The 24,134-nt window shown below is 47.7% G+C and overlaps 2 protein-coding genes and 1 long non-coding RNA gene across 4 annotated transcripts in view; all 3 read left to right on the top strand.

Annotated features, from left to right (window-relative positions):
• Nucleotides 1–14,173, top strand: part of KMT2A (lysine methyltransferase 2A) — a 43,620-nt gene extending 29,447 nt beyond the window's left edge. The window contains exons 25-36 of the mRNA XM_065738449.1: nucleotides 46–206; nucleotides 685–870; nucleotides 1,133–5,444; nucleotides 6,297–6,377; nucleotides 6,801–6,865; nucleotides 7,662–7,832; nucleotides 8,393–8,467; nucleotides 8,768–8,942; nucleotides 9,294–9,401; nucleotides 9,905–9,988; nucleotides 10,383–10,512; nucleotides 11,489–14,173. Coding sequence (XP_065594521.1) covers nucleotides 46–206; nucleotides 685–870; nucleotides 1,133–5,444; nucleotides 6,297–6,377; nucleotides 6,801–6,865; nucleotides 7,662–7,832; nucleotides 8,393–8,467; nucleotides 8,768–8,942; nucleotides 9,294–9,401; nucleotides 9,905–9,988; nucleotides 10,383–10,512; nucleotides 11,489–11,764 — 5,824 coding nt within the window. The 3' untranslated portion in view covers nucleotides 11,765–14,173. The remainder of the gene's footprint in view (nucleotides 1–45; nucleotides 207–684; nucleotides 871–1,132; nucleotides 5,445–6,296; nucleotides 6,378–6,800; nucleotides 6,866–7,661; nucleotides 7,833–8,392; nucleotides 8,468–8,767; nucleotides 8,943–9,293; nucleotides 9,402–9,904; nucleotides 9,989–10,382; nucleotides 10,513–11,488) is intronic.
• Nucleotides 14,174–16,280: 2,107 nt separating this feature from the next.
• TTC36 (tetratricopeptide repeat domain 36) lies at nucleotides 16,281–17,107 on the top strand. Of its 2 annotated transcripts, XM_065738326.1 has the most exons (3): nucleotides 16,283–16,436; nucleotides 16,515–16,706; nucleotides 16,775–17,098. In XM_065738326.1, the coding sequence occupies exons 1-3, from the start codon at nucleotides 16,325–16,327 to the stop codon at nucleotides 17,041–17,043; spliced, it is 573 nt and encodes a 190-aa protein (XP_065594398.1). In that variant the 5' UTR covers nucleotides 16,283–16,324; the 3' UTR covers nucleotides 17,044–17,098. The 2 variants fall into 2 exon arrangements, with proteins under 2 accessions (XP_065594396.1, XP_065594398.1); XM_065738324.1 differs by having other exon boundaries at nucleotides 16,281–16,706; nucleotides 16,775–17,107.
• Nucleotides 17,108–19,616: 2,509 nt separating this feature from the next.
• On the top strand, nucleotides 19,617–22,611 carry LOC136049826 (uncharacterized). The gene is made up of 3 exons (XR_010622336.1): nucleotides 19,617–20,442; nucleotides 21,722–21,853; nucleotides 22,166–22,611. It is a non-coding gene; the product is annotated as an uncharacterized LOC136049826 (long non-coding RNA).
• Nucleotides 22,612–24,134: the final 1,523 nt, after the last annotated feature.

Genomic DNA, 24,134 nt, shown 5'->3' on the forward strand with positions numbered 1-24,134 from the left:
GGCTGCTGAGTAAATTATTTTATGCGTGTCTGAATTCTCTTCCAGGTGCTCCAGGGTATACTGGAGTACAACAGATGCCAGGAAACGCTGTGTGTATACCTGCAAGATCATGGAATGCCGACCGCCAGTTGTAGAACCCGATATCAATAGCACTGTAGAACATGATGATAACAGAACAATTGCCCATAGCCCAGTTCCCCTTACAGGTAATGTTTGAAGGACTTCTTTAAGGTATATGTTTTCTACGTGTTGTTGCTATAGTGTATTCTTACCAGAAAGTCAGGTAGTAATTAGGACTTCCTGTCTTTAAAGGGATTCTGGTCCAGATCAGATTTAAATTATTCCAGTGTTGAGTGGAGTGTGCTGGCAGCTTGGTAAACAGGACTCAAACAGAAACTACTGTAAATAGTGCTTTCTAGTCTACAGATCTGAGATTTTTCAAAGAGTCTAAAGCATCAGTAGTGTCAGAGTTGACGTGTAATTTGTGGATCAATAGATAACATGTTGATAACAAGTATTTGAAAATGTTCTTGGAAAAAGAAAAAAGACCTCAGATGGCAAGGAAGCAGTTTGTATCTAACTTGATTCCTTGCATGAAACCTAGTGGCAGTACATACTTAACCAGATCATAGTGTTTAAGGTTCAGTGATGACTTACTTTGTTGTTTCTTCTATGTGATGACAGAAACTCTGTTCAAAGACAGCAGAAATACACCTGAAATTGTAAACCCACCATCTCCAGATCGTCCCCTGCATTCTCAGACCTCTAGTTCCTGTTACTATCCCGCAGTCTCAAAGGGTCTTAGGATCAGGACGCCAAGTTATCCATCCACACAGAGGTCTCCTGGCTCTAGGCCTTTACCCTCTGCAGGTATTTCAAGTTTTGTTTTGGTTTCCTTTGCTTTGGAGTTACTGTTGTTTGGTTGGTTCAGTGTCTTTTTTGACTGCGTTTAGAATGTGGTGTTTCTGAAGAATGTAAAAACGTTAGAAGGTTTGAGAGAAGGAACTTTCTGAAATATATGTAGCTGAGACGAGCTGTCAGAAATTGTATGATTGAAACATTTCGGTGTGTATTGATTGTGAAGGATTCAGGGCTCTTGACAATCTTCTTGCTTTTTTTTTTTTTTCCTCAGGAAGTCCTACCCCAGTGACCCATGAAATAGTTACAGTGGGAGATCCTTTACTATCCTCTGGACTTAAGAGCATTGGTTCTAGAAGACATAGCACTTCTTCTGTATCACAACAACAGTCAAAACTCCGGATGATTTCACCTACACGAGCTGGGAATACTTACTCCAGGCACAGTCTGTCTTCAGTTTCCAGCATAGGGTCCTCTTCAGAACATGAGCAGAGTACAAAAACCACTGACCACTTTGTGGGATCTTTGAATTCAGGTACCACAGGTGCTTCAGTTCAAAGCTGCACTGCCAGTTCAGGCTCCCAGAAAACAGCAACTACAAGTGGAACTAAAACTTACCAGCTGGATGCATCTCAGTCTACGGAAGGAAAACATCCTAGTAGTTCAGATTCAATAGCCAAAAGTGCACCTTCAAAGGGAGAGAAGATAAAAACACTGACCTCAAGGGACCCAGATTATTCAGCTCATAGTTTTTCTTCTGTAGGAAACACCAAAACATCAACTCAGCCAAACAGTTCGTCGAGCACGGAAGTAAGTGTTAAAATAGGAACCTTTCAAGAACCTGCAGGAACATTTTCTTCCAAAGAAACAGTATCCTTCCCGTCTTTGCATCCGAGAGGCCCAAGGAAAGACAGAGATCAGCACTTGGAATCCATACAGCCAGAAAAAACTGCTTCAGTTGATGAGATGGATGCAAAGATGTTGAAGTCTGCAGGAGTAAATAGCAGATCTCCTGCAGCGAGCGAGCAGGTAGTTTCCACCTCCAGAGACAGACGTCAGAAGGGGAAAAAGATAGTGAAAGAGGGTTTTAAGGAGAAGCATTCCTTGAAGGCTCTTACAGATGCAAGTCAAGCAGTAGGCAGTGATGAAGGAAATTTGACATCGGAATTTGGTAATCAGGGTTTGGTGACAGAACAAATTAGTCAGAGGTTATGTAATAATATTCCTGCTGAAAAAAATGTTGAGAAGTCTCCACCTTCACAGGGGTCATCTAAAGGCTCTGCGGTGCCACCTGAAGTGGCCTCTAAGGAATCACAGGCACCGAGAAAACGCACTGTCAAAGTCACTCTGACTCCTCTCAAGATGGAAAGCGAAAGCCAGTCTAAAGCTGCACAGCAGGAAGGTGATGCTGAGCCTCAGTCTGCAGGGGCAGAACTTGCCACTTCAGCAGAGCCCTCCTCAAATTCTGAAAGCCCAGAAGATAACTCTGTAGTTCAGGGAAGTCCAAATAAAGCACCAACACAGGATTCTCAGAATAACACGTATGAAAACTTGCCCGTTCAAGATAACAACTTGATGCTTCAGGATGGGACTAAAGCTCAAGAGGAAGGCTCATACAAGCGGAGGTATCCTCGGAGAAGCGCGCGGGCCAGGTCTAATATGTTCTTTGGACTGACTCCTCTGTATGGCGTGAGGTCTTACGGAGAGGAGGACATTCCCTTCTACAGTAACTCAACAGGGAAGAAGCGAGGGAAGCGGTCTGCAGAAGGACAAGTGGATGGTGCGGATGATTTAAGTACGTCAGACGAGGATGACTTGTACTACTATAATTTCACCAGAACCGTGGTTTCCTCGAACACCGAGGAGAGGCTTGCATCCCACAGCTTATTCAGGGAGGAAGAGCAGTGTGATCTTCCAAAAATCTCCCAGTTAGATGGTGTAGATGATGGGACTGAAAGTGATACAAGTGTCACAGCCACAACCAGAAAAGTAAATCAAGTGACTAAGAGGAGTGGTAAAGAAAATGGAACAGAAAACTTAAAGCTGGATAGAGCTGAAGAAACTGGGGAGAAAGTTCAAGTCACAAAAAGCACTGCTGTCCACAAAACTGATCCAAAGATGGATAATTGCCATCCTGTGAGCAGAGTTAAAACACAAGGCCAGGATTCTCTGGAGGCTCAGCTGAGCTCGTTGGAAACAGGCCGTAGGGCTCATGCAAGCACACCTTCTGATAAGAACTTACTGGATACTTTTAACACAGAACTTCTGAAATCTGACTCTGACAACAACAACAGTGATGACTGTGGAAACATCCTCCCTTCAGACATCATGGATTTTGTACTGAAGAACACACCATCTATGCAGGCATTAGGAGAAAGTCCAGAGTCTTCATCATCTGAACTTCTAACGCTTGGGGAAGGCTTAGGTCTTGACAGCAACCGGGGCAAAGACATGGGTTTGTTTGAAGTGTTTTCTCAACAGCTGCCAACAACTGAGCCAGTGGATAGCAGTGTTTCTTCGTCCATATCAGCAGAGGAACAATTTGAATTACCGCTGGAACTTCCTTCTGATCTCTCTGTTCTGACTACTCGCAGCCCTACAGTGCCCAGTCAGAACCACAACAGACTTGCTGTCATTTCAGAGTCTTCGCTGTCCTCTTCAGGAGAGAGGTCAATGCTTGCCTTGCCCTCCACAGAATCTGGGGAGAAAAGAGTTACAGTCACAGAAAAATCTGCCTCTAGTGAGGGTGATACAGCTCTTCTGAGTCCAGGAGTAGACCCGAGCCCTGAAGGACACATGACTCCTGACCACTTCATCCAAGGTCACATAGATGCAGAGCATATTGCCAGCCCGCCCTGCGGCCCGGTAGAGCAAGGGCACGGCAGCAACCAGGATTTAACTAGGAACAGTGGGACTCCAGGTATCCAAGTGCCAGTGTCACCCACTGTTCCCTTACAGAACCAGAAGTACGTTCCCAATTCCACAGACAGTCCTGGCTCCTCTCAGATTTCTAACGCTGCGGTACAGACAACGCCACCACACCTTAAGCCAGCCACAGAAAAGCTTCTCGTAGTCAATCAGAATATGCAGCCTCTCTACGTCCTCCAAACGCTTCCCAATGGCGTGACTCAAAAGATACAGTTGACACCTTCTGTCAGTTCAGCACAGAGCGTAATGGAGACAAACACCTCTGTGCTGGGGCCTATGGGGAGTGGACTCACACTGACCACAGGGTTAAATCCAAGCTTGTCCTCATCTCAGTCCTTATATCCTCCCACTAGTAAAGGATTGTTGCCTATGTCCCATCACCAGCATATACATCCCTTCTCCACAGCCACTCAGACTGGCTTCCCTCCGAACATCGGCAGTCCTTCTCCAGGGCTCCTTATTGGTGTGCAGCCCCCCCCTGATCCTCAGCTGTTAGTGTCTGAAGCCAGTCAGAGGACAGATCTTGGTAGCACTGCTTCAACACCAGCTGCTGCTCTGGGCAAGAAACGGCCAATATCTCGACTGCAGTCAAGGAAAAATAAGAAACTGGCTCCCTCTGGAACCCCTTCTGCTATAGCTCCTCCTGATATGGTCTCAAATATGACTTTAATTAATTTTGCTCCTTCCCAAATTTCCAACCACCCATTGGATTTGGGAACCATTGCAAATTCAACATCCCACAGAACCGTCCCCAATATTATCAAAAGGTCCAAGTCTGGAGTAATGTATTTTGAGCAGACCTCTTTGCTCCCCCAGAGTGGGACTGCTACTGCAGTCGGCACATCTCCTAGCGTTATTGGGCCAGATGCTGGTCACCTTCCAACAGGGCCTGTGTCAGGGCTAGCATCAAGTTCCTCAGTACTGAACGTGGTATCCATGCAGGCCACAGCAGCCCCTACTACCGGTGGGTCAGTTCCTGGCCATGTTTTGGGGCAGAGCTCAGTAACATTAACTAGCCCTGGCTTATTAGGGGACCTCGGTTCAATAAGCAATCTCTTGATCAAAGCTAGTCAGCAAAGCCTTGGTCTTCAGGAGCAGCACATGACTTTACCACCAGCTTCTGGGATGTTTTCGCAACTGGGAGCATCACAAACTCCATCTACGGCAGCAATGACAGCTGCATCGAGCATCTGTGTCCTTCCTTCAGCACAGACTATGAGCATGACAGTTGCCCAGTCATCTACTGACCCAGAAGGTTCTTACCAGCTTCAGCATATGACACAACTCTTAGCCAGCAAAACTGGGATTGCTTCCTCACAGCTAGACCTTGGCGCAGCTTCAGCAACAGCTCAGCTGTCAAGCTTTCCACAGCTGGTTGATGTTCCCAACAGTACAGGACTCGAACAAAACAAGGTTTCCTCGTCTGTGATGCATGCCAGTTCAGCATCTCCTGGAGGCTCCCCATCGTCTGGGCAGCAGTCTGCAAGTAGCTCTATGCTTGGCTCATCGAAAATCAAACCAAAAATCAAACGCATTCAGCCGTCTTTAGAGAAGGCAAATGGAAAGAAGCACAAAACTTCTCACATGTGGACCGGTTCCTCTGAAGCACACGTTCCTGACAGAGGGACCATCACTGCACCCCAGGTCTCAGCTACACGGTAAGAGAAGTGCTTGCTTTGCTCATCCATGAGATTTTGCAGCAGTTTAAGAGTGAACGTTGCACCAATTTCTACAGCAAATTTCCTTTTTGATTGATAGTTTCTAACATAAAACCTCACCTGTCATTGGAAAGCGCTTCTCTTAAGGAAGATCTTAGAACTCTTACCTCTGGAAAGGGAAGGCTAAAATTCCTGAGCCTTCGAGGCTGAGGGTTAGGAGGACTTCTATTCATTGTTGGCACCTCTGACCAGTTAAAGATTGCACCCCTTATTTTCAGTTCTGGCTTCGTTAGAGGTTGGTCCAAAATAATGGCTGGTACTGAAGGACATTTGAATTTTGGTAACTGAGAAATATTGCACGTGGCTCCATTGATTACTTGATCATCTCTGCATCATGAAATAAGTCTGCTATTCTTAAACAGCTGATTCAGAACTTTTTAGATGGCTTAATCTCTAAAACAGCTTTGTGTGTGTGTGTGTTTGTGTGTGTTGCTGATTAATTGCCAGTTCGTTTCAGTCTGTAAATATTTGCTGTAATTGTGTCAACTTTCCACTGTACTTCACTTGACCCTTGAGCTTATTGCTTATGGTTGCTTAGAATTGTTTCTCTTGCAGCCAGATTCATGCTTCTCCTTCCTCTTCAACTGCACATCTTGAATCCCATGTAGTGCTGGAAATGTGATCTGTTTTCTCGTGTCATAGGAGCAGCTGTTGTTACTCCTTTTGTAGTTTTGCTGAACTGCCAAGTCACTTGTTACAAATCCCAGTAGATCTACAACTGCCCTTCAGTCTCATTCACAGCATATGTGATTTGGAAGATAGTTTGAATGTTCCTAACTCTTTTTCTTCCAGGACTCCTGCTGTGAAGACAGACGTGCAGGATGCAGCAAGCATAGATCAGCCATCACAAAAACAATGTGGCCAGTCTGCAGGGTAAGCACCAAGCACACCTTTGCATCAGGATTTGCTGGCCTGATCTTAAAAAAAAAGTTTGTCTGAAGAATGCAAGAAATCTTTGCTAACAGATTTATCTTGGTAGTTTTCAGTCTGGAATAAGCACCCACATTTTTTATCCTTGGGAAATCCATTTCTTACTCCAACAGTTTTGACTGGTTGTGTGTTAGTATACACCTTACTACAGAGCAGGATTAACAGGAACAGCAGATCACAGGTTCTGTTAAATTAGACTGACTGATAGATGCCACAGAGATGGTGAAGTAAATGCTCCTGAATAAGAATCCTTCTGTTTGTTTCCAATTGAGCTTACATTAGAATATATTTAACAGCAGTTCAGGTGTGATGAAATGGAAAGGTGGTTGGTTATTAAGTATTCTTCTCACTTCCTTCCCTCTGAAGGCAAACAGCAGTTCTCCCAGAATCTCAGTCAACACAGACCTCAACAAACGAGCAAGAAGATGCAGGTATGTTGCTTCTTCAAAAGCACCAGGTCCTGGGCTTGTCCGTGAGTGAGAAATTAGTACCTTGTTCTAATTTGTCTCTCTTGTTCTCACAGAAAAAAAATCTCAGAGCTAATAGTCTTGTTATTCATGCCTTGAAGGGAGGAAAGGTTTGTTCACTATTAATAAAATCTGCTCAAATAGTTGTTTCTATTTTTAGCTTGTGGGAATGTCAGTGCTTGAGATTTTACACTCTTATTACAGCACTATCTAGAATTTTTTCCTTTGAGTAAAATCTCTTCTTGAAATCTTAATTCCTAGAATGCATATTTTAGTACAGCTGCTAGATATGAGAGCTCCAAGGCATTTTTTTTTGAATGTTTCAAAATAAATCTGGGAATGTGTACCGTTGTCTTTCGTATCTTCACAGTCCAGTGTCACTCACATACAGTTGCAGTAGTGTGAATAGTTCTCACGTATAAAATAATAGTGTTCCTGCTCGTCATTGCTGCAAATCAGTACTTGTGGAGCATGACTTTTGTGGAAACCTGGTTCTCCTGTAATAGATGTTTAGAAGCTACTGATGTGATCTGTTGTTAAAACAACTTCAGAATGAATACATTTTGTCTCTTCACCAAGATTTTGGTAAATTCATATGAGTCCTTACGTGAGTGGAAGTGTTATTTGAGTTCTGTAGGTTCTTCCTAGACACATACTGACTTGCTGTTTGACCACTAAATATAAGTAATTGATTCAGTTGTGGGTAAAAAGCTTCTTTCTGCTTAATTTCCACCTACATGCTAGCTTTTGTCTTTCCTAGGCTCAAAAGCTATCGAGGAAGAGGAGAGCACTTTCAGCTCCCCACTTATGTTTTGGCTGCAGCAAGAACAGAAGAGGAAAGAGTGTCTTGGTGAGAAGAAACCCAAGAAAGGTTTGGTTTTTGAGATCTCAAGTGATGACGGCTTTCAAATCTGTGCAGAAAGCATTGAAGGTGAGAACTGTGCTTTTTTTGTTGTGTCCGTTTTAACTTTCCCCACCAGAAGTAAAACTGTGACTTCTGAGAATGTCACTCATTTTTACAGATCTTTGAACAAGAAAAGACTTCTGATTTACAGCCCTGGAACAGTCCTAGTTCCTAGCAATATCTGGATTCTGTTGGAAAATATATCACTGTCCCACTTTGTTTTATCCATTGACCAGTGGTTTTGAACTGTGTTTTGCAAAGAAATAGCATAGCTTAGTCAGTATGACTTGTCCTACAGACCAGTTACTGTAGAAGCTTATTTCCCTTTCTGCCACAGTGAATTTTGGAGAATTTATAGTGCATAGATGGAATAAAGGCTTCATATTCTCTGGTTATCGTATTTAAATATGAACATTTTATAGGGGAACAGCACACTGCACACATACGTAGAAGTCTGATGCTGTTGCACTGGAAACCTGATGGAACGTGCCAGAACTTGCCAGCAAGGCACTTGTTAGGGCAGTCCTTAGTGTGCCCAGTGTTTGGATACTCTTTCACTGCTTTGTCTTCTGTTTGTGTAATCACAGACGCCTGGAAGTCACTGACTGACAAAGTTCAAGAAGCCCGTTCCAATGCCCGCCTGAAACAGCTGTCATTTGCAGGTAATATCCAGGGCCACGATCATTTTTAATGTGCTTTTGAGTGTACAAGATCAAACAGGTCTCTGGATTCAGTGTCTTAAGAAATTCAGCTGAGCTGCTGTTTTTTTAATGGAAAATTAATTCTACTCATTGATCAAAATTTCTTAGCTAGGGTGAGCTAGTTAGTACAGTGCTGCTGTGAAAATTTCAGGTGAGCACAAGTTTTATTTAATGGGTTGCTGTATCCTCCCATTCCCAGCATTCTTGGTCATTTTTTTCTGTTTCATTTTTGTCACTGTTGTGCTCTGTTTCCTGTTCTAGGTGTGAATGGTTTGAGGATGCTGGGGATTATCCATGATACTGTTGTGTTTCTGATTGAGCAACTTTACGGAGCAAAGCACTGCCACAACTACAAGTTCAGATTTCATAAACCAGAGGAGGCCAACGAACCTCCTCTGAATCCGCACGGCTCTGCTCGGGCTGAAGTCCACCTGAGGCAAGTGTGAGCTTTGCAGTTGTTAAGGTTCACAAGGACACGAGCAATGAGTATCAGGAGTGCTGAGAGCTCTCGGTTTATAAGTAAATCTGAGCAACTCTCTCCTGTAAATCAATTTAATTACATCTTCTTAGTCTGCACGTTTTGTTATGTGTTTCTTTGTTTATTATAGTGTTCCTGGCTGGTGCCTTTATTCACAGTTCTCTATTGTGTGTTATCCACAGCATAGAAAGCTGTGAAAGAGGACAGACTGGAGAAGGTGTAGAGGAGTAAACACGCCAAGCTGTTCTGCCAACCAAACGTTTACATTAATTTTAGTTAGTAACACAAACTTCCTTTGTTAAATTTCAGGAAATCTGCTTTTGATATGTTTAATTTCTTGGCATCTAAACACCGACAGCCACCAGAATACAACCCAAATGATGAGGAAGAGGAGGAAGTACAGCTGAAATCAGCCCGGTATGCAGTAGGATTTAAAGGTTTAAAGGGGGAAAGATAATGCTGTGGAGTTAAAACTAAGAGGTTGGGTTTAGTTATGCATTGTTATTTTTTGAGGTAGTGCTTAAGACTTCAAAGCTACCAAGCCCTAGAAAAACAAGAGAGATTCCTACAGTCCAACATCTGAAGGTTGTCAGCCGGACCAGTTTCCTTTTCCACGTTTCTTTTGCTGACATAAGACGTTCTGATGATAACTTGAGCAGGGAAGAAATGATCTGCATTGAACTTTTAGAGAAGATTGCTTGTTAGCAATTGTCAGCTCGTATGAGTTAAGATACAGCATTAAGAAGAGCTCTACATTTTGTGTGTGCATAGGTGCATTTGTGTTAGCATCAAGTTTTGATTGTGTTCTCAGTGGGCAGTGGGGTTGCAGTGATTTGAACGTTTGTATCTTGGAAGCTATCCCAGGTATTTATGAGAGCCCATGTCATGTACTGTTGTCGCTTACGGTGTCTCTCCTCTAGGAGGGCAACAAGCATGGATCTGCCAATGCCCATGCGATTCCGACACTTGAAGAAGACTTCCAAGGAGGCAGTCGGTGTCTACAGGTATGGTTTTGTTCTGACACTCTAAACTTGACGTCTGGGACAGAGAAAGGTAAAAACTGAAACCCTGTGAAGTCACACTGCAAAATGGAAGGAAGAAGGATGCTTGTTTTTCCCTTTATTTTTTTAATATATTTTTTTAAAGATATATACTTGAAAAGTAATCCTCAGCACAAATAACACATTCGTTCTCACATGCCTTGTCGACATCTAAGGCAGTTGCCCAGGAGTGGAAAGGAGAGACCAACTGTTGTTCTCTCTGGCATTGCATTGTAGAAGTTTACCAATACTACTGTGGTCCCTATCATGAAATAATTTGTTTTCTGCAGTGCTGGTGTGCCATTTTTGAGTTTCAATTGTATTGTTTGAATATTCTCTTACCCTGCTGCTTTTCCAGGTCTCCCATCCACGGCCGGGGCCTGTTCTGCAAGAGGAATATTGATGCAGGTGAGATGGTGATTGAATATTCGGGCAATGTCATTCGCTCCATCCTCACTGACAAACGAGAGAAGTACTATGACAGTAAGGTGAGTTAAGGGCTTTCACAGAACTTCTTAAAAAGCCCTATAAGCCCCTTTCCCATTCAGTCATCCAAGGAAATAGAGCAGACAGAGAACTTGGTTACTGGCGAGGCTTTGGGATTAAAGTGATGTGTAACGCTGGCAAAAACGTGTGCTGAAGTTGCAAGTTCTAGAGCAGAGTAGTACTTGTCATGTGCAGAGAGTGGAGGGAAAATAAAGTTGTTTTTTATGGTTCAAAGAGTTAGAGAAGCTCAAGTTAAAGATCTACTCTGTGCCAGAGGAAGAAGGGATGTCAGAGGTGAGATCAGAGCTTGAGGATTCACAGCGTAAACCAGAACTCTCAAACAAAATCAAGAAGCTGATAAGTCTGCCCTAAATTAAAACCCCTTTGTTGCATAGTAACCTCCCTGCTACAAATTGCAGTTGTTTCATGAAGCCTTTGTTGTTCTCAAGAGAGGCATTTTGTATAAACAAAGCTGGGACAAGTATAATCACAGAATATTTGGACCTCTCACATGCTTTAAGCGTTTGTATTAGAACTCTTTTCAGTGCAAGGAAGTGACATATGTAAGATGAATAAATTATTGTCAGATGTGACTGATGAGATTATTGTGTTGGGAGAACTAAGAAGTGGCCCCGAAAACAGGACAAGCATAGGCCATGTGAAAACTGCATTTGAAATGTCACGATTTGGGATTACAGACTTCTCTTCATATTTACCATACTTGCTGGAGCTCTAGCATCGTTTTCTCCCATGGGCTGAGAGAGATAACAGTGTGGTCTCACGTTGCAGATCCAAAGAGGAAAGGGACTGAAATAATTCAAGCAGGAGCTCATGAGGGCAAGGAAGGGTCGCAGATATTCTTAATGACTTGACTCTTAGCGTGCAGCACTGCACGTTGCAGTGATTAAGCAGAGCTGCCCGTTGGAGTAGCTGTCTCTTGGCTTCCCTAGCGTGACTGTCTTTCTGTTCCCTGTGTAGGGGATCGGTTGCTACATGTTCCGCATTGACGACTCCGAAGTGGTGGATGCCACCATGCATGGGAATGCAGCCCGCTTCATCAATCACTCCTGTGAGCCCAACTGCTACTCCCGGGTCATCAACATCGATGGCCAGAAACACATCGTCATCTTTGCCATGCGCAAAATCTACCGGGGGGAAGAACTCACCTACGACTACAAGTTCCCCATCGAAGACGCCAGCAACAAACTGCCCTGCAACTGCGGCGCCAAGAAGTGCAGGAAGTTCTTAAACTAACAACTTCCGCGAGCTGCAAGTGAGCCCTGAAGGGCATGGGGCGAACCAAAGCTAACAGTGACCCCCTGCCCTGCCACTGGCGAGGGGAGGGGAAAGGACAGAGGCAGGAATGAAGATCGACTGGGCTCAGGGACCTAACTGGCGGCTGTGTTTCTCTGTCAGAGTCCACATCTTCATGTCTTGCATGCGCACACTTACCCTTAGGAAAGACACGGGCGACTGGAGAAGATCCTCAATGTGATTATGTTTTTGCCATTCTCTTTCCCGCCCCAACCCCCAGAATTCGTTTCTCAGAACGGGGCTAATGAGTGGGAGAGGGGAGGGAAGGCAGACCCGGACCCAAGCATGGAGGACTGATCTCGGATCCCACCCCTTTGACATCTCTTGGCTCAGAGAGGTGAATGTGGAGTTCTCGTTCTCATTCGGTTGCTGTGTTGTAAGTTTCGATAGCGCAGTACGTGACTGCGCCTTTCTCCTAGGGAGAGAAACTGTACCCCACCAACCAGCTACTCTGAGAACTTCGTGCGTGTCTGTGGTTCCTCGTGCTATGCATCTCCAAAACACTATCTGTGAGTTGGTTGGTGTACTGTGTGGTGTAGGTGGCCTGCTGTGCCGCGTGGGCCCGGCTTATCTGTTTCAATCTAGGAAGGCTGAGTGGGGGGAGAGGGTCGTCCACAGCAGCCCTAAGTAAACGGAGAGGGATTTGGATAGTGTTTCATTCTGAAATTCCAGCTGGAGTGCAAGGGGAATTCCTGGCATTCCTTAGCAGAAGAAAGGGCTTGTGCCAACTAGTTAGAGAGCTGTAAATCTTTGCGAGCAAAGGCTTGCTTTCAGCAGCACCCTCCCCCCTGCTGTATGGGAGGGAAGCAGTCTGTTCCCATGCTTCTGCCTTCAGAGGCTGACTTTCTCCTTTGACCTAGGGCCTGAAGGGCTCCTCTGGTCGCAGTGGTGTCTGCTGCCGTGGGGCTGCTCTCTGGGGAAAGATGCTGTTGGCTGTAGGGCAGGAACTAGGGGGGAGATTTGTGTGGAGGCTTCTCCGGGTGCTGCTCCGTTCAGCCCCACTGAACAGCATCCTAGGGAGACAAACAAGTGGCTTCTGTGAGCCATCGTCAGCATGTCGGCCCGTCATCTTCCGTGGAAGGCACAGGAAGAGGCACCAAAACGGAGTGTGAACGCTGTGGAGGTGCAAGGCCAAACACTAACCAGCCTCGTGTGCTCCGTGCAGCACTTAAAAGCGCACAGGGAACAGATTGGCCACTGGCACGGCTGAGAACGGCGGCAGCTGAGGAGCCAGACTTATCTCAAGTGAATCGAAAGACGTTATTGTCCCGGTTATAGAGTACATCTCCTCCCTTTTGGGTCTGCTCCACGCCTCCAAAAAAAGAAAAAAAGGAGAAAAAAAAAAAAAGAACGAAAGAAAAAGCCCCAAGCCTAACAAATTAAGACGTTGGATTTTACTCTGTTCTGTTTACAGTTTAGTATTTAAGGTTTTATAAATGTAAATATATTTTGTATATTTTTCTATGAGAAGCACTTCATAGGGAAAAGCACTTATGACGAGGCTTTTTAAACAGTGGTATTATCCTAATTTAAAAGAATCTGTTTTTAATAATTTTTTTATTTTCATAGGACGGTTCTAGGAAATATCTGGCTGGACTCAGTCTGATCCTTTCTCCAGAGAGAGGGGTACACTTTATTTTTATTTTTTAACCTTGTTCTGCCTTTTTGACTTCGGTAACTGTTTCTGTGAGGTTTGGCTGGACCTTAAACGTTAATTTTCTTGTCGGGACGGGGGCAGGAGGGAGAATTGCCCTGGCTCCGGAGTTCTTGGGAACTCTGTCTGAACAACTGCTCGTGCCCCCAGGCGGGAGGCGTGATTCTGCCTTGCCACACACCACTATCCTGTGTGTATTTAAGGAAAGAAAGAGGGAAAAAAAAAAAGAGAACTGACCGTGAATAGCTGCTCCCCTTTTTCTGGTGTCTGCAGTTGGGGTTTTGGTGCGAAGTGCGGCTCTTCTCACCCCAAAGTGGGGGGAGTTGGATGACACAGCCCCGGGGGCAGCGAGGGGCTCCAGCCCATCCGCCTGTGGGGTCTCAGCATCGCTCCCCTGCCCTGGAGCAGCTTCCCCGAGGGAAGGCCCTGCCTTTCTGTTCTGGGTAAATTCACCTCTTGCCAGACACAGAAACGCAGTCCTGTGGAAATCCAATCCCAACGAAGCAATAGGGCCTGGGGCGCACACCCCTGCGTGCACTCCCCATCCCAGAACCAGACACAGAGTGATTTTTGTTTTCCTTGGAGTAGTAAATCCTCGGAGCTCCGTGAGCTGTCCCTGTGGGTGGGCAGATGGAGGGGCTGCTGGGGAACGGCGTCAGCAGTGCGTAGGGAACGGGCGAACTGAGCGATGACCGCAGCGCCATCTCACATCCGTTATCTGTGCTCTTCGGGTCCCAAGACCTCTCCCTCTGACCTGGGAACGAAATACAGAGCTCACAGGGTCAGGAACTGCTGGTTTCCTTTCTTTATTGCACTGTGTGATTATTATTTGGTAATAACTGTTGAAAGAAGAATCCCGTTGAAGCTGCATTTGTTACTGAAATGCTTTGATGCACTGACAGTTTGGGAACGCACATACCTTGAGAAGGCCAAACACGTCTGGGGGGGGAGGGGATCTCGGCCCTGCGTCCACAGACACGGCTGCTCTTCGTCCTTGTTCCGTTTTAGCTTTGGACAGCAGCGCTCGGTTAAACCCGAGGACGGTGCGGAGCGTTGGGTGGGAGAGAGAGACACACACTGCTCCTGTAGGAAACGCTGGGAGAGAGAGGGGTGGGCAGGAAGAGCCGTGGGACCCCCCCCCCCCCCCCCCCCGGGAGCTGAGCACCAGGAAATCTCCTCCTGCCAGGGCTGGCCGAGCAGACGGGTCCTCAGCAGACCCAGCTCGCTGTTCGCTTTGCTGCTATTCCTGTGGCTGCCGCCGTGGTGGCACCGCCGTGGCCAGTGGAGCTGTCTGAACCCAGCGGGGCTGAGCTGTGCCCCCGTGGGAGGAAGGCACGGCGACGCTGCAGGGCTTGGCGTGTGCTGGCTGTGCCCGGGCAGACAGCACAGCACAGCTTCCTGCTGTATGAATGTATATTTTCTAAGGACTGACACAGATCACGATGCGTGGGGGGGAAAAAAAAACCAAACAAATACTACGAAATTAGGAACCTTAGGGCGTTTTATTCTTTTGTCTTTTGTCAAGGAGAAGCGGGTCGCTGCAAAGGGCTGGGTTATCTTTTCCGTTCGTCCTTTCGGTTTTCTTTTCCTCCTTTTGGTTTCGAAGCAATACCGGGTTCTTCAGCGAGATGGTCCTTGTGCAGAATCATGCCATTCAACCCCGTGCTACCGGTCCACACTCAACACCTGCGAGTTTTGTTTGCGTTTTGTTTTTATAACTATAAATAACGATATATATAGGAACTAATATAGTAATGCACCGTGTAATGAAGCCTAGTTCAGTATCGGTCCATGGCTTTTAATTCTCTTAACACTATAGATAAGGATTGTGTTACAGTTGCTAACGGGGGCAGGAAGGGCCCGGGCTGTGTGTTCCCAGGTGTGAGCACAGGGAGATGAGCAGGCAGCCCGGGCCTTTCCTGGCCCGTATTGTTACCAGTCAGTACTCGTACAACTTGGTTTATCTCCTCCTCTTCCTTTCTTTTTGGTGATGAATGTTGGGGTACCACCTGCATATAGGGATAAAAAAAAGCAAACCCATGTGCTCTGTGCTTTCCTGGTATCTTTTTAACAAGGTACAGTAGCTTTGTCTATCAACCGAGATCTATACTTGTGGTGTTTCTTTAATCAGACTTTAACAGTCTTTAGTAAATACAGGTAGAGGTGAGTAATTGTTTAAAAAAAAAAAAAAACACACAAAAAAAAGGAAAAAAAAAGGAAAAAAAGAAAAAAAAATTCTGCAAAGTTCTGTTCTAGAAACGCATCTCTTGGCGACGGATCACGCGTAACAAACCTTGATTTTTTACTTTATTTCATTTGGGTTTTTCCTCGTGCTCTTCCGGGTTTTCCCTTTCCCTTTCTTTCCAGAGGAAACGTTGTCTAAAGTCCATCAGTGTTAACTCCCTGGCGCAGGGAAGAAGGAAATACTTTAATAGCTAAAAAGAAAAAAAAAGAAAAAAAAAAAGTAATAATAATAATTAAAAATTAAAAAAAAATGCTGAAAGCTCTGCAAAAGACTGAATGTAAAAAAAATAAAAATACAAAGTGTACATAGTTGTAAAAAAAAAAAAAAAAAAAAAAAAGGAAAAAAACACAAAAATAAGAAAAAAATCAAAAAAAAGAAAAAAAAAGAAAGGAGTTTTTAAACATGTTTATTTTCTATGCACTTTTTTTTATTTAAGTGATAGTTTAATTAATAAACATGTCAAGTTTATTGCTGCACGGCGCTGCTCCTGCTTCATTCCGGGCTGCGGAGCTGCGGGGGGGATGTGCTGATTGGAGGGGGCGGTAGGAGGGGACGCGGCCGCGGTCCGCCCGCGGGGTGCCCTCTGCCCCGGGGCTGTGCCATGGCCTCCGCCAACGACAGAGCGGTGCTGCGGACCATCTTCAACCCCGGCGCTCCCTTCGGGGGCGTCCCCGGGTTGGACGAGGACGAGGGCGAGGATGTCGGGCAGGAAGGTGCGCTTCCTCCGCTTCCCTGGGGGCGGGGGGGGTCGGAGCCGGGGCTGCTCCACGCTGCGGGCGTTGGTGGTGCAGAGGCCGAGGCCTTCGCGCCGGAGCTGCTGGAGCGGGCGCGGGACCTGGAGCTGCAGGGAGTTTCGGCCGCCGAATCCGGAGACGTGAGCGCGGCCGTGCGGCGCTTCACTGAGGCCATCCGCCTGCTGCCCGAGCGCGCCTCGGCCTACAACAACCGTGCCCAGGCGCTGCGCCTCAGGGGCGACGTGGAAGGTAAGGAGCGCGGCCCTGGGTGAGCCGAGCCCGCCGCGTGGCCCCGCGCTGCCTCTCATCCCACCCAGGTGCCCTGCGGGACCTGGACACCGCCGTGCTCCTGAGCCGGGGCTGCGGCCGCGCTGCGCGCCAGAGCCTGGTGCAGCGAGGGCTGATCCGTCGGCTGCAGAACCGCGAGGACGACGCTCGCCGCGACTTCCAGCGTGCGGCGCGGCTCGGCAGCGGCTTCGCGCGGCAGCAGCTGGTGCTGCTCAACCCGTACTCGGCGCTGTGCAACCAGATGCTGAGCGAGATGCTGGGCCGGCTGCGCAACCCCGATGTGGGCGGCAGCGACTGAGGCCGTCAGACCCACGTCCTGACCTAAACTCGGGCAGCGTGCGCTTGGAAGGACTCCGAAGGTTTAGAGGAGGCGGCAGCGTGCAGCCGCTCCCCGCTCCAGGGCTGCCACGGGGAAAGCTTCCCGCACCTCAGCTTTGTTCTGCTGCAAATAAACCTCCCTGGCTGCCCACTGGGGCTCCGGTCGTGGTTTTGTGGGCGGTTGTAGCGTCGCTTTCAGCCCCACTGTGTGTGGAAGCAGGGAAGCGCGGCTGTGGGGATGTCTTCCTCTTCCTGAGCGCTCTGGGTGCTGTGTGCCACAGCTGCTCAGGGCTGGTCCTGCTTGGGGCCAAGTTTCTGCGCACAGCTGCCCCATAGGGCAGACAGGACGCAGGGGTGATGCTCCAGGTAAGGAATGGCCTGGCTGCATGCTGCGTGCTGGGGTGACAGGGATGGGCTCAGGAGTGCCCCCGTGTCCCCACTCCACTTGCTGCCAGGGGCTGCCCTTTCCTGCCTGCTGCGTGGCTGTGGCCCACCGAGTGAAACCCTGGTGCAGGGATGACCCCCTGGCTCTGACACACCGTGGTGCTGGGACGCAGCTGGGGGGGATTCGGTCTCCTCTATTGATGGGCAGCGTGTGTTGCACAAGGACAAGATGCCCACTGCCAGGGAGCGGGTCGCCCTGGGCTCCTCCTGATGCTCTCAGTGCTGGTGCCCACCAGTATCACCTGCGTGGAGCCGGATGAGTGCATAGCAACCACAACACCTCCAAGTTCTTCCACCTGGATGCCAGCAACCTCATCCACCACCGCCGTCCTCTGGGTGACTGCTGCCTCTCAGGTGGGTGCCGTAGGGTGCGGGTGCGGAGCTGGATCTTTCCTCTGTTTGTTCTTTCCTGCTTTCTTTGCTAAGGTGAAATTTCAGGAGCTCTGAAGCTCGTTAGTTGTAGCTGGCAATTAAAGCAGGCTCTGGAGAGCAGTGGTGCAGCTCACAGGTGGCTGTGGTGGGCTGACGGGAGCTCTCAAAAACTGACCCATGTTTGCAGGCGTGAACAGATGGGGCAGTGATACCCACGGGTTGTATGTCTGCATAGGGACAACTTGCCATGCTCTGCTCAGGCCAATCTGCATCTTAGGGTGGGTTCACCTGTTTCTTTCCCAGCAGTTTGGGGCTCAGGTCTGTAGCTCTGGTCAGATTCACTGTGGTTTTTCCACCTTAGGACCGCACTGGCAGCTGTGGGGCACTGAGTCAGAGCAGTGCGCTCTTTCGTTTTCCTTCTGCTGAGAACTGAGCTCTTGGACGCCTCTTTTTGGTGTCGTTGCATACACCTTCAGCACAACCGCTGAGAAACCCGCTCAGCTTCAGACCCAAGCGATGGTGGAGGAGTAACGGTGAGAAATAGGAAATCCTGTTCGTGACATCCCAACTCGTGCCACGAGATGGTGCTGTGAATTAGACCGGAGGAAGCCCTCCCTGGCAAACGAGAGGAAAATAGATCAAGCAACGAAGCCAACCGGGCAGCCAAGAGATGGGCAACTAGCAGCAGCGTTCCTCTCAGGGCACACGGGGGAGTCTGTAACAGGGTTTCCAGATCTCCTGCTGAAACCAAGCGGCCGTCTGAGGGCTTACCCGTTCCCCCGGTTCATTTCACACTGGCAGGGGAGCTGTGCCAGGTGACCTTTAAGGATCCCTTCCAACTCAAACGATCCCACGATTCTATGAATGTGGCACGGGCAGCACTGCATCACGTTGCCCCTGCAGACCTTGACTTCAGCTCGTTGTGTGTATGGCGTGCAGTCAGAGTTAACGCTCTGTGCCCGTGGGCTGGAGCCCCAAGCACACAATCTTTTTGACACCGGCTACTTGAGCCACCTTCTCTATTTACGGCCTTCTTTTGAAGGATCATGTACTTGCTTAGCTGTTAAAATACAGCATGGCAGGCAGCCAGGCACAAGGCTCAGCTTCTCCAGCTCTTTCCTAACCCTGTCTCTCCCGTTCTCTAAGTCCTGCCCCTGACAGCCACGACCATATGTTGCTCCTTGAAGTGTTTGCTTGAGTGCATTGAGAGCTGAGTTCCTGTGTGTGAAACTGAGCTCCCAGGTACAAACTTTTCAGGTCATTTTCATTCATTCATTTTTCTGTTTGCAAATCCCTTTCTTCTTGTCCTATCAGGCTTTTAAAATGCTTAATAGTAATCCGGTTGGTTAATTGTTTTCTTGCTTAGGACTTATTTTCCATGTCGGGCTTGTTGGTGACCCAGAGGAGGGTGTCACTCTGGGAGACATGGCTGCACCTTGTTGTGTTTTGTCTTGTAGTATCCTGGTCTGCCTTTTCTGGCAGGAATTCAGCAAAGCACTTAAGTCAGGTGTTAAGCATAAATGAGGGCTGTTTGTATTGGGGCCCTCAAGCTTCTTTCTTTGTGGCAATTGGGTATTCTTCCATGAAGCCTCCTCGGCTTTCACATCAAGGTGGGCAGCCCTTAGCATAAAGAGCTTCCTTACATCCAATCTAACCCCTCCCTGTTCTAGTTGGGAACCATTTCCCCTTGTCCTCTCAATATATATTTAACACATGGCATGCATGGGTGACGAAACCCACCCCAAAATACCCAATTAACCATGTTCCTTAACACTTTGCCCATTTGTCATTCTGCAACGGAGCAGCTGAACCAAACCAGAACTGAGATGGCCCAAATAGCAAGTGTTCTCCCATTAACTGCAAATTAGCTCCATAACAATCAACTTATTTAAAGTTAATAATTAAGAGGAATGCCTAAGTGGAGATAAGTAAATAAAGGCCCGAAGTCCATTTTTCCCTTCTGAACAAAACCGGTGCGAGTTGCAGACAACAATAGGTGGTAAAAATGGGTCAGGTTTCCCAGTCCCTTTCCCATACACCGAGGTCCCATTGCGTTCCCAATGGACTTTGCCCAGTCTGTTCAGCACTGGGGGGAGGTAACACCACCCTGGTGTGGACACATCTGAAACCATTCTGCAGAACCGAGCTCGAGATGCCCAAAGTCAACACCTCGTGGTGAAATCTGACCCAGACATTGCTATACTAATCTCTGGACAATGACACAGTGAATAAGAACAGAACCCTGAAAAACAGGTCTGTGAAACAGCATGGAGATTATTGCACTGCTTTATTTGCTCAGGGTTGTGTGTAGTATTTACTCTTGGCTTTACTTTAATAATTGTGACATCTGGTATTTATCTAAAAATAAGGAAGTGCTCCTTATTAATCAACAGACCTACGAGGTGCATCCAGCTGCGTTCAGTCCCTTTGTAGCACGATGGACCACAAGCTGTGTGCGTGCAGACCTCGGCTTAACTAAACTGCTGGAGAAACAGCACAAGAAATGGGAAAGAGAAAGGGAAAACCTGTCGAGGAGGGCAAACAGGAAGAGTGCTACGCATGTGTAGGTCTAGTTTACAGAAATATCTTTATTAGGGGTAGGTGATAATTGATTGGGGTTCTCGCTCTGGTTGGGGCCGTTTGCTTGAGTCACAACTCAAGGAGAGAGTGCTGTGCCTGACTCAGAGTTTAGGCCTCTCTGATCGAACCTGTTCAACACAGGGATTGTTTGGGTTGGTTTCTTTTTCTATCCCAAGTACTACGTTCCCAGGAAAGCACTGCTGTCTCTGACTGAGTTAATTTTCACAAATGGTGCCTCTCCCATCAGACCACGCCGAGATGGGAAGGCACTGCCACTGAGCCACTGTGCACCACGAGTGCTGCATCATTACGACGTGTGTTGCCCAAAAATGTGCCTTGTGCCAGGGAACAAAGGGGAAAAGATGGTGCAGCTCCTTGGGATGTGTAGCTCCCTGGGGTGAGTTTGTGTAGGGAAATGGGGAAACGTGAAGATGCAGGTGTTGCTGGGAGTTTGGGCCTCTTTATCCAGGGTCAAGAGGCTAATGGAAGTACCAGAAAGAAAAGAAAAAAGAATTAAATATTTACCAGGTGAAATTAATGCCACTTGGCAGATTAAATATGCAGTGCCTTTGTTATCATTCCAATAATTCCAGAACAAAAAGTCAGAGCCGAATGAGGAACCGAAGCTCTGGGGCAAACCTTGCACCTGCACAGAGCAGGAGAGGACGTGCAGCTCCGCAGGGAACAGCAGCCCTGTGAGTGCTGCCATTGATTTTCCACATCCTTTTCCAGCTCAGCTGCCCTTTTCCCTCTCTTGCCATTGGATGTACCAAGGATGCAGTGTTTGTGATGGGGAATGAGCAGTGCTAGGAGCTCTATGCCTCGGATCCCTGCCCGTGGGATGGTTTGCACCAAGGCACAGCCAGATCCTGGTGACTTTGATGGATTTAAATTTTGTGGATGCACGTCTTAATTTGCCTGACCCCCTGCCTGTAAAATGGACATGAGAGCTGTGCCTTTTCGCCACTTGTTTCTTGGGTTAGGCTGTAAATTATCTGGTGCAGAAGTCCATTTGTTCAATGGGTACATTGAGCACCCAGTCAATCAAGGCTCATGTTCCCGTGGGGCTTGTTGAGATCTGAATTATTAGCAGCAAACCTTCGTGTTTCCATACAGAGATTATCTGAGGGGGGCAGATGAGCAGTGCTCTTTGGATTTGGCTCCTGTGTGCTCAGTGGGAAACGGTTTTCCCCTGGTAACGCTGCTCTGCCACAGGAGCTACCCAAGGTAAGGCCAACAACAGCTGTCTCATCTCATTGCAGGACTGAGTTTTGAAGAGCAGCGTGGAAGCAGCACTCCTGTTCCTGATTTTGTGTGGAGCTGGCGGGCAGAACAAACCTTCCTCCCTTGAAAGCGGTATAACCTGAGTCCTAGGGGGCAATGACCACTGGGAGGTACAGGACTCACATTCATGGGGCTCGTGCCCTCTCTGTTGAGGTTGCAAACAGAGTGCTAGCAGGCAATCTGCAAAAGATAGATGCTCTTCTGCTAACACTTAAGCTGTTTGTGTCAGTGAGGCACGGGAGTAACGGGGCTCCATCCAACACCCCATTGCACTCTGTAGCTTTCACCACATACTGCAGAGAGGTTTGGTTTTGTTTTGTTTTTACAGCCAGCTGAATGGCAGCTGATACAATCAGGAGCACTGGGAGCCACGATTCCGCAGGGCTGTAACTCACATTGGCTGCTGTGTTTGTTCTTCCCAGGGAGAGAAGCCCTTAACAAAGGAATGGACGATTCCGCGTGTGTTGCTCAATAGGATAACTTCGGCTCTTGGTTTACAAGTTTGAAAACAAAGTATATATGATACCATCAAACTGCTTCATTCCAAAACCCGCTGCTCCTTCAGACGTCAAGGCTGTAACCTTCAGACTGACTTCTGAACCTTTGCATTCCTCGGGATGCTGTTTACACCTCCCCGTGCTTTAGGGTAATGGGTGAGCTTATACCTCAGTCCTCTGAGAGAAACCCAGCAGAGGAGGTCAGAAAAATGTGATGCTCCCCATGAAACATGCTGAGTCCTGCCTCACAGCCTTCCAGTGTGGCCATCCCAGCTGCCAATTGCCTTCTGTGCGGGAGGAATGCAAGAGGAGCTGTCCCAGAAGCATTGGACCATGGCACAGGGACCCATCTTCACCAAGCCTTGAAGACATCGGGGCTTGAACACCAAGCGCTCTCCACGAGTATGGCCAGATGAAGAAGGAGGCACTGTGCTGCACGCTGCTGTGAGCTCAGCCCTTCCTGACCTCCTCTCCATCCCCCTTTTTATTTTCTGCTGTCAGCAGTTGGGTTTGCGTTGGCTTTCGGTGCCCACAGATACCTGGAGCACTCTGCATGCTTTGCCGCAGTGATTTGTGCTTTGGGAATTCCAGAAGCAGAAGTCTCCCAGTGGGCGGCTTTTCCTGGAAAGCACAGGGCACACAGCACGCCTTAATTTCTGTTAATTAACTGGCGAGGTTCTCATCTGCTGAGGTGATGTGTGCTGTTGCAAAAGCTCTAGAATAGATGAATTCATGCGACCCTGGGGCCAGCACTGGTAATACTGAGCTCTCTATTCCCCAGCAGAACGTGCAGGAAACAACAAAAGTCTCCACTCACTGAACAGCTGATGCCCGAGAGAAGCTTCACGTTGGAGGAATGAGGCAGCAAACGGTGCAGAGGATCTCCTGCCCCAGTGAGGGAGGAGTAAGGTCCCCATCCCCCAATCCTGCCTTCCTCTGGTGGGCTGTGACGTGGTGGCGGTGGTTTTTGATACACGCAATCAAAAAGTTCATTTAATCTCTGAGTATCCAGTGACTTAAGGATGGGGCGGGATTCACTGGTGTGCCCTGAGCTTTGCAGCCCCCCTTGCAGGGCTCAAGTGCCCCATTTGTTCAGACAGTGCTTTTAGTTCTGACTAACTGAGCCTCGGCAGAGCTTGCAAGTGAAACTGAAAGCGATGCTTTTCCCTCCATAAAAATATTGAACCTCTCGGTTGATTTTATGAGCGTTTGCTCTCTTGTTTCAGATGTGTCTTTCAGATGTCAGAAGGAACAAATTAGAATGATTGAGTCAGAATATTTTCACAATATTGAGCTGTTTAGCTGGGAAAGTCCAGGTTTGCCTCACCGTAGCGACTCATAATTGGAACGGTATGGTCTGATTTGTTTCGTTTTTCTCTGATGCTATCAGATACATCAGAAAACATTAGGCAAGCGCTGGGGAACCTTAAGCTCCTCCGGCACAATGCAGGTTCGTGCCCTGTGCTGGGGTTACGACTTCAAAAGGCTGAGAAAATCCATTCCCGATTGAGTATCCAAAGTTCACATTTCCGACTGATTCCAGCGAACTTTTGTGCTTTTCCTTGGCGGGGGATTTGGGGCAAACAGGAAAATGGGGTGCTGGAAGGAGAGCCAAGTGTTTGCCTCTATAGCTGCTCAAGGTTTTGGCCCGGAGCAGGGATGAAGAGAGGCATACAAAGTGTGATCTACGGCCCAGTGTTCCCCATAGCTTCCAGGTCCTCCATTGGCGGCCCCTTCCTGAAAGCTCTGAATTTATTCACCTGGCCACGGTGCTTGGCACACTGCTGGGCAATGCACTTAAACTCCGACGTCCCCAGGCTTTGTGCTCCTGGCGCTGAGATTGTGAGGGAATAAATGATTATAACAGTTTAATGTGTAATCCAAACCGCGCGGT

Source organism: Cyrtonyx montezumae, unplaced genomic scaffold, assembly GCF_038088225.1.
Source record: "Cyrtonyx montezumae isolate F1298 unplaced genomic scaffold, pur_monq_1.0 scaffold_22, whole genome shotgun sequence".
Lineage (NCBI taxonomy): Eukaryota > Metazoa > Chordata > Aves > Galliformes > Odontophoridae > Cyrtonyx > Cyrtonyx montezumae.

What these genes read in the sequence shown, in the direction of transcription:
- TTC36 (XM_065738324.1), top strand. Translation starts at nt 16,325, where the DNA reads ATGGCCTCCGCCAACGACAGAGCGGTGCTGCGGACCATCTTCAACCCC. An exon ending in CCTCAGGGGCGACGTGGAAG is followed by an intron (nt 16,707 to 16,774) that starts GTAAGGAGCGCG and finishes CATCCCACCCAG; the next exon opens with GTGCCCTGCGGGACCTGGAC.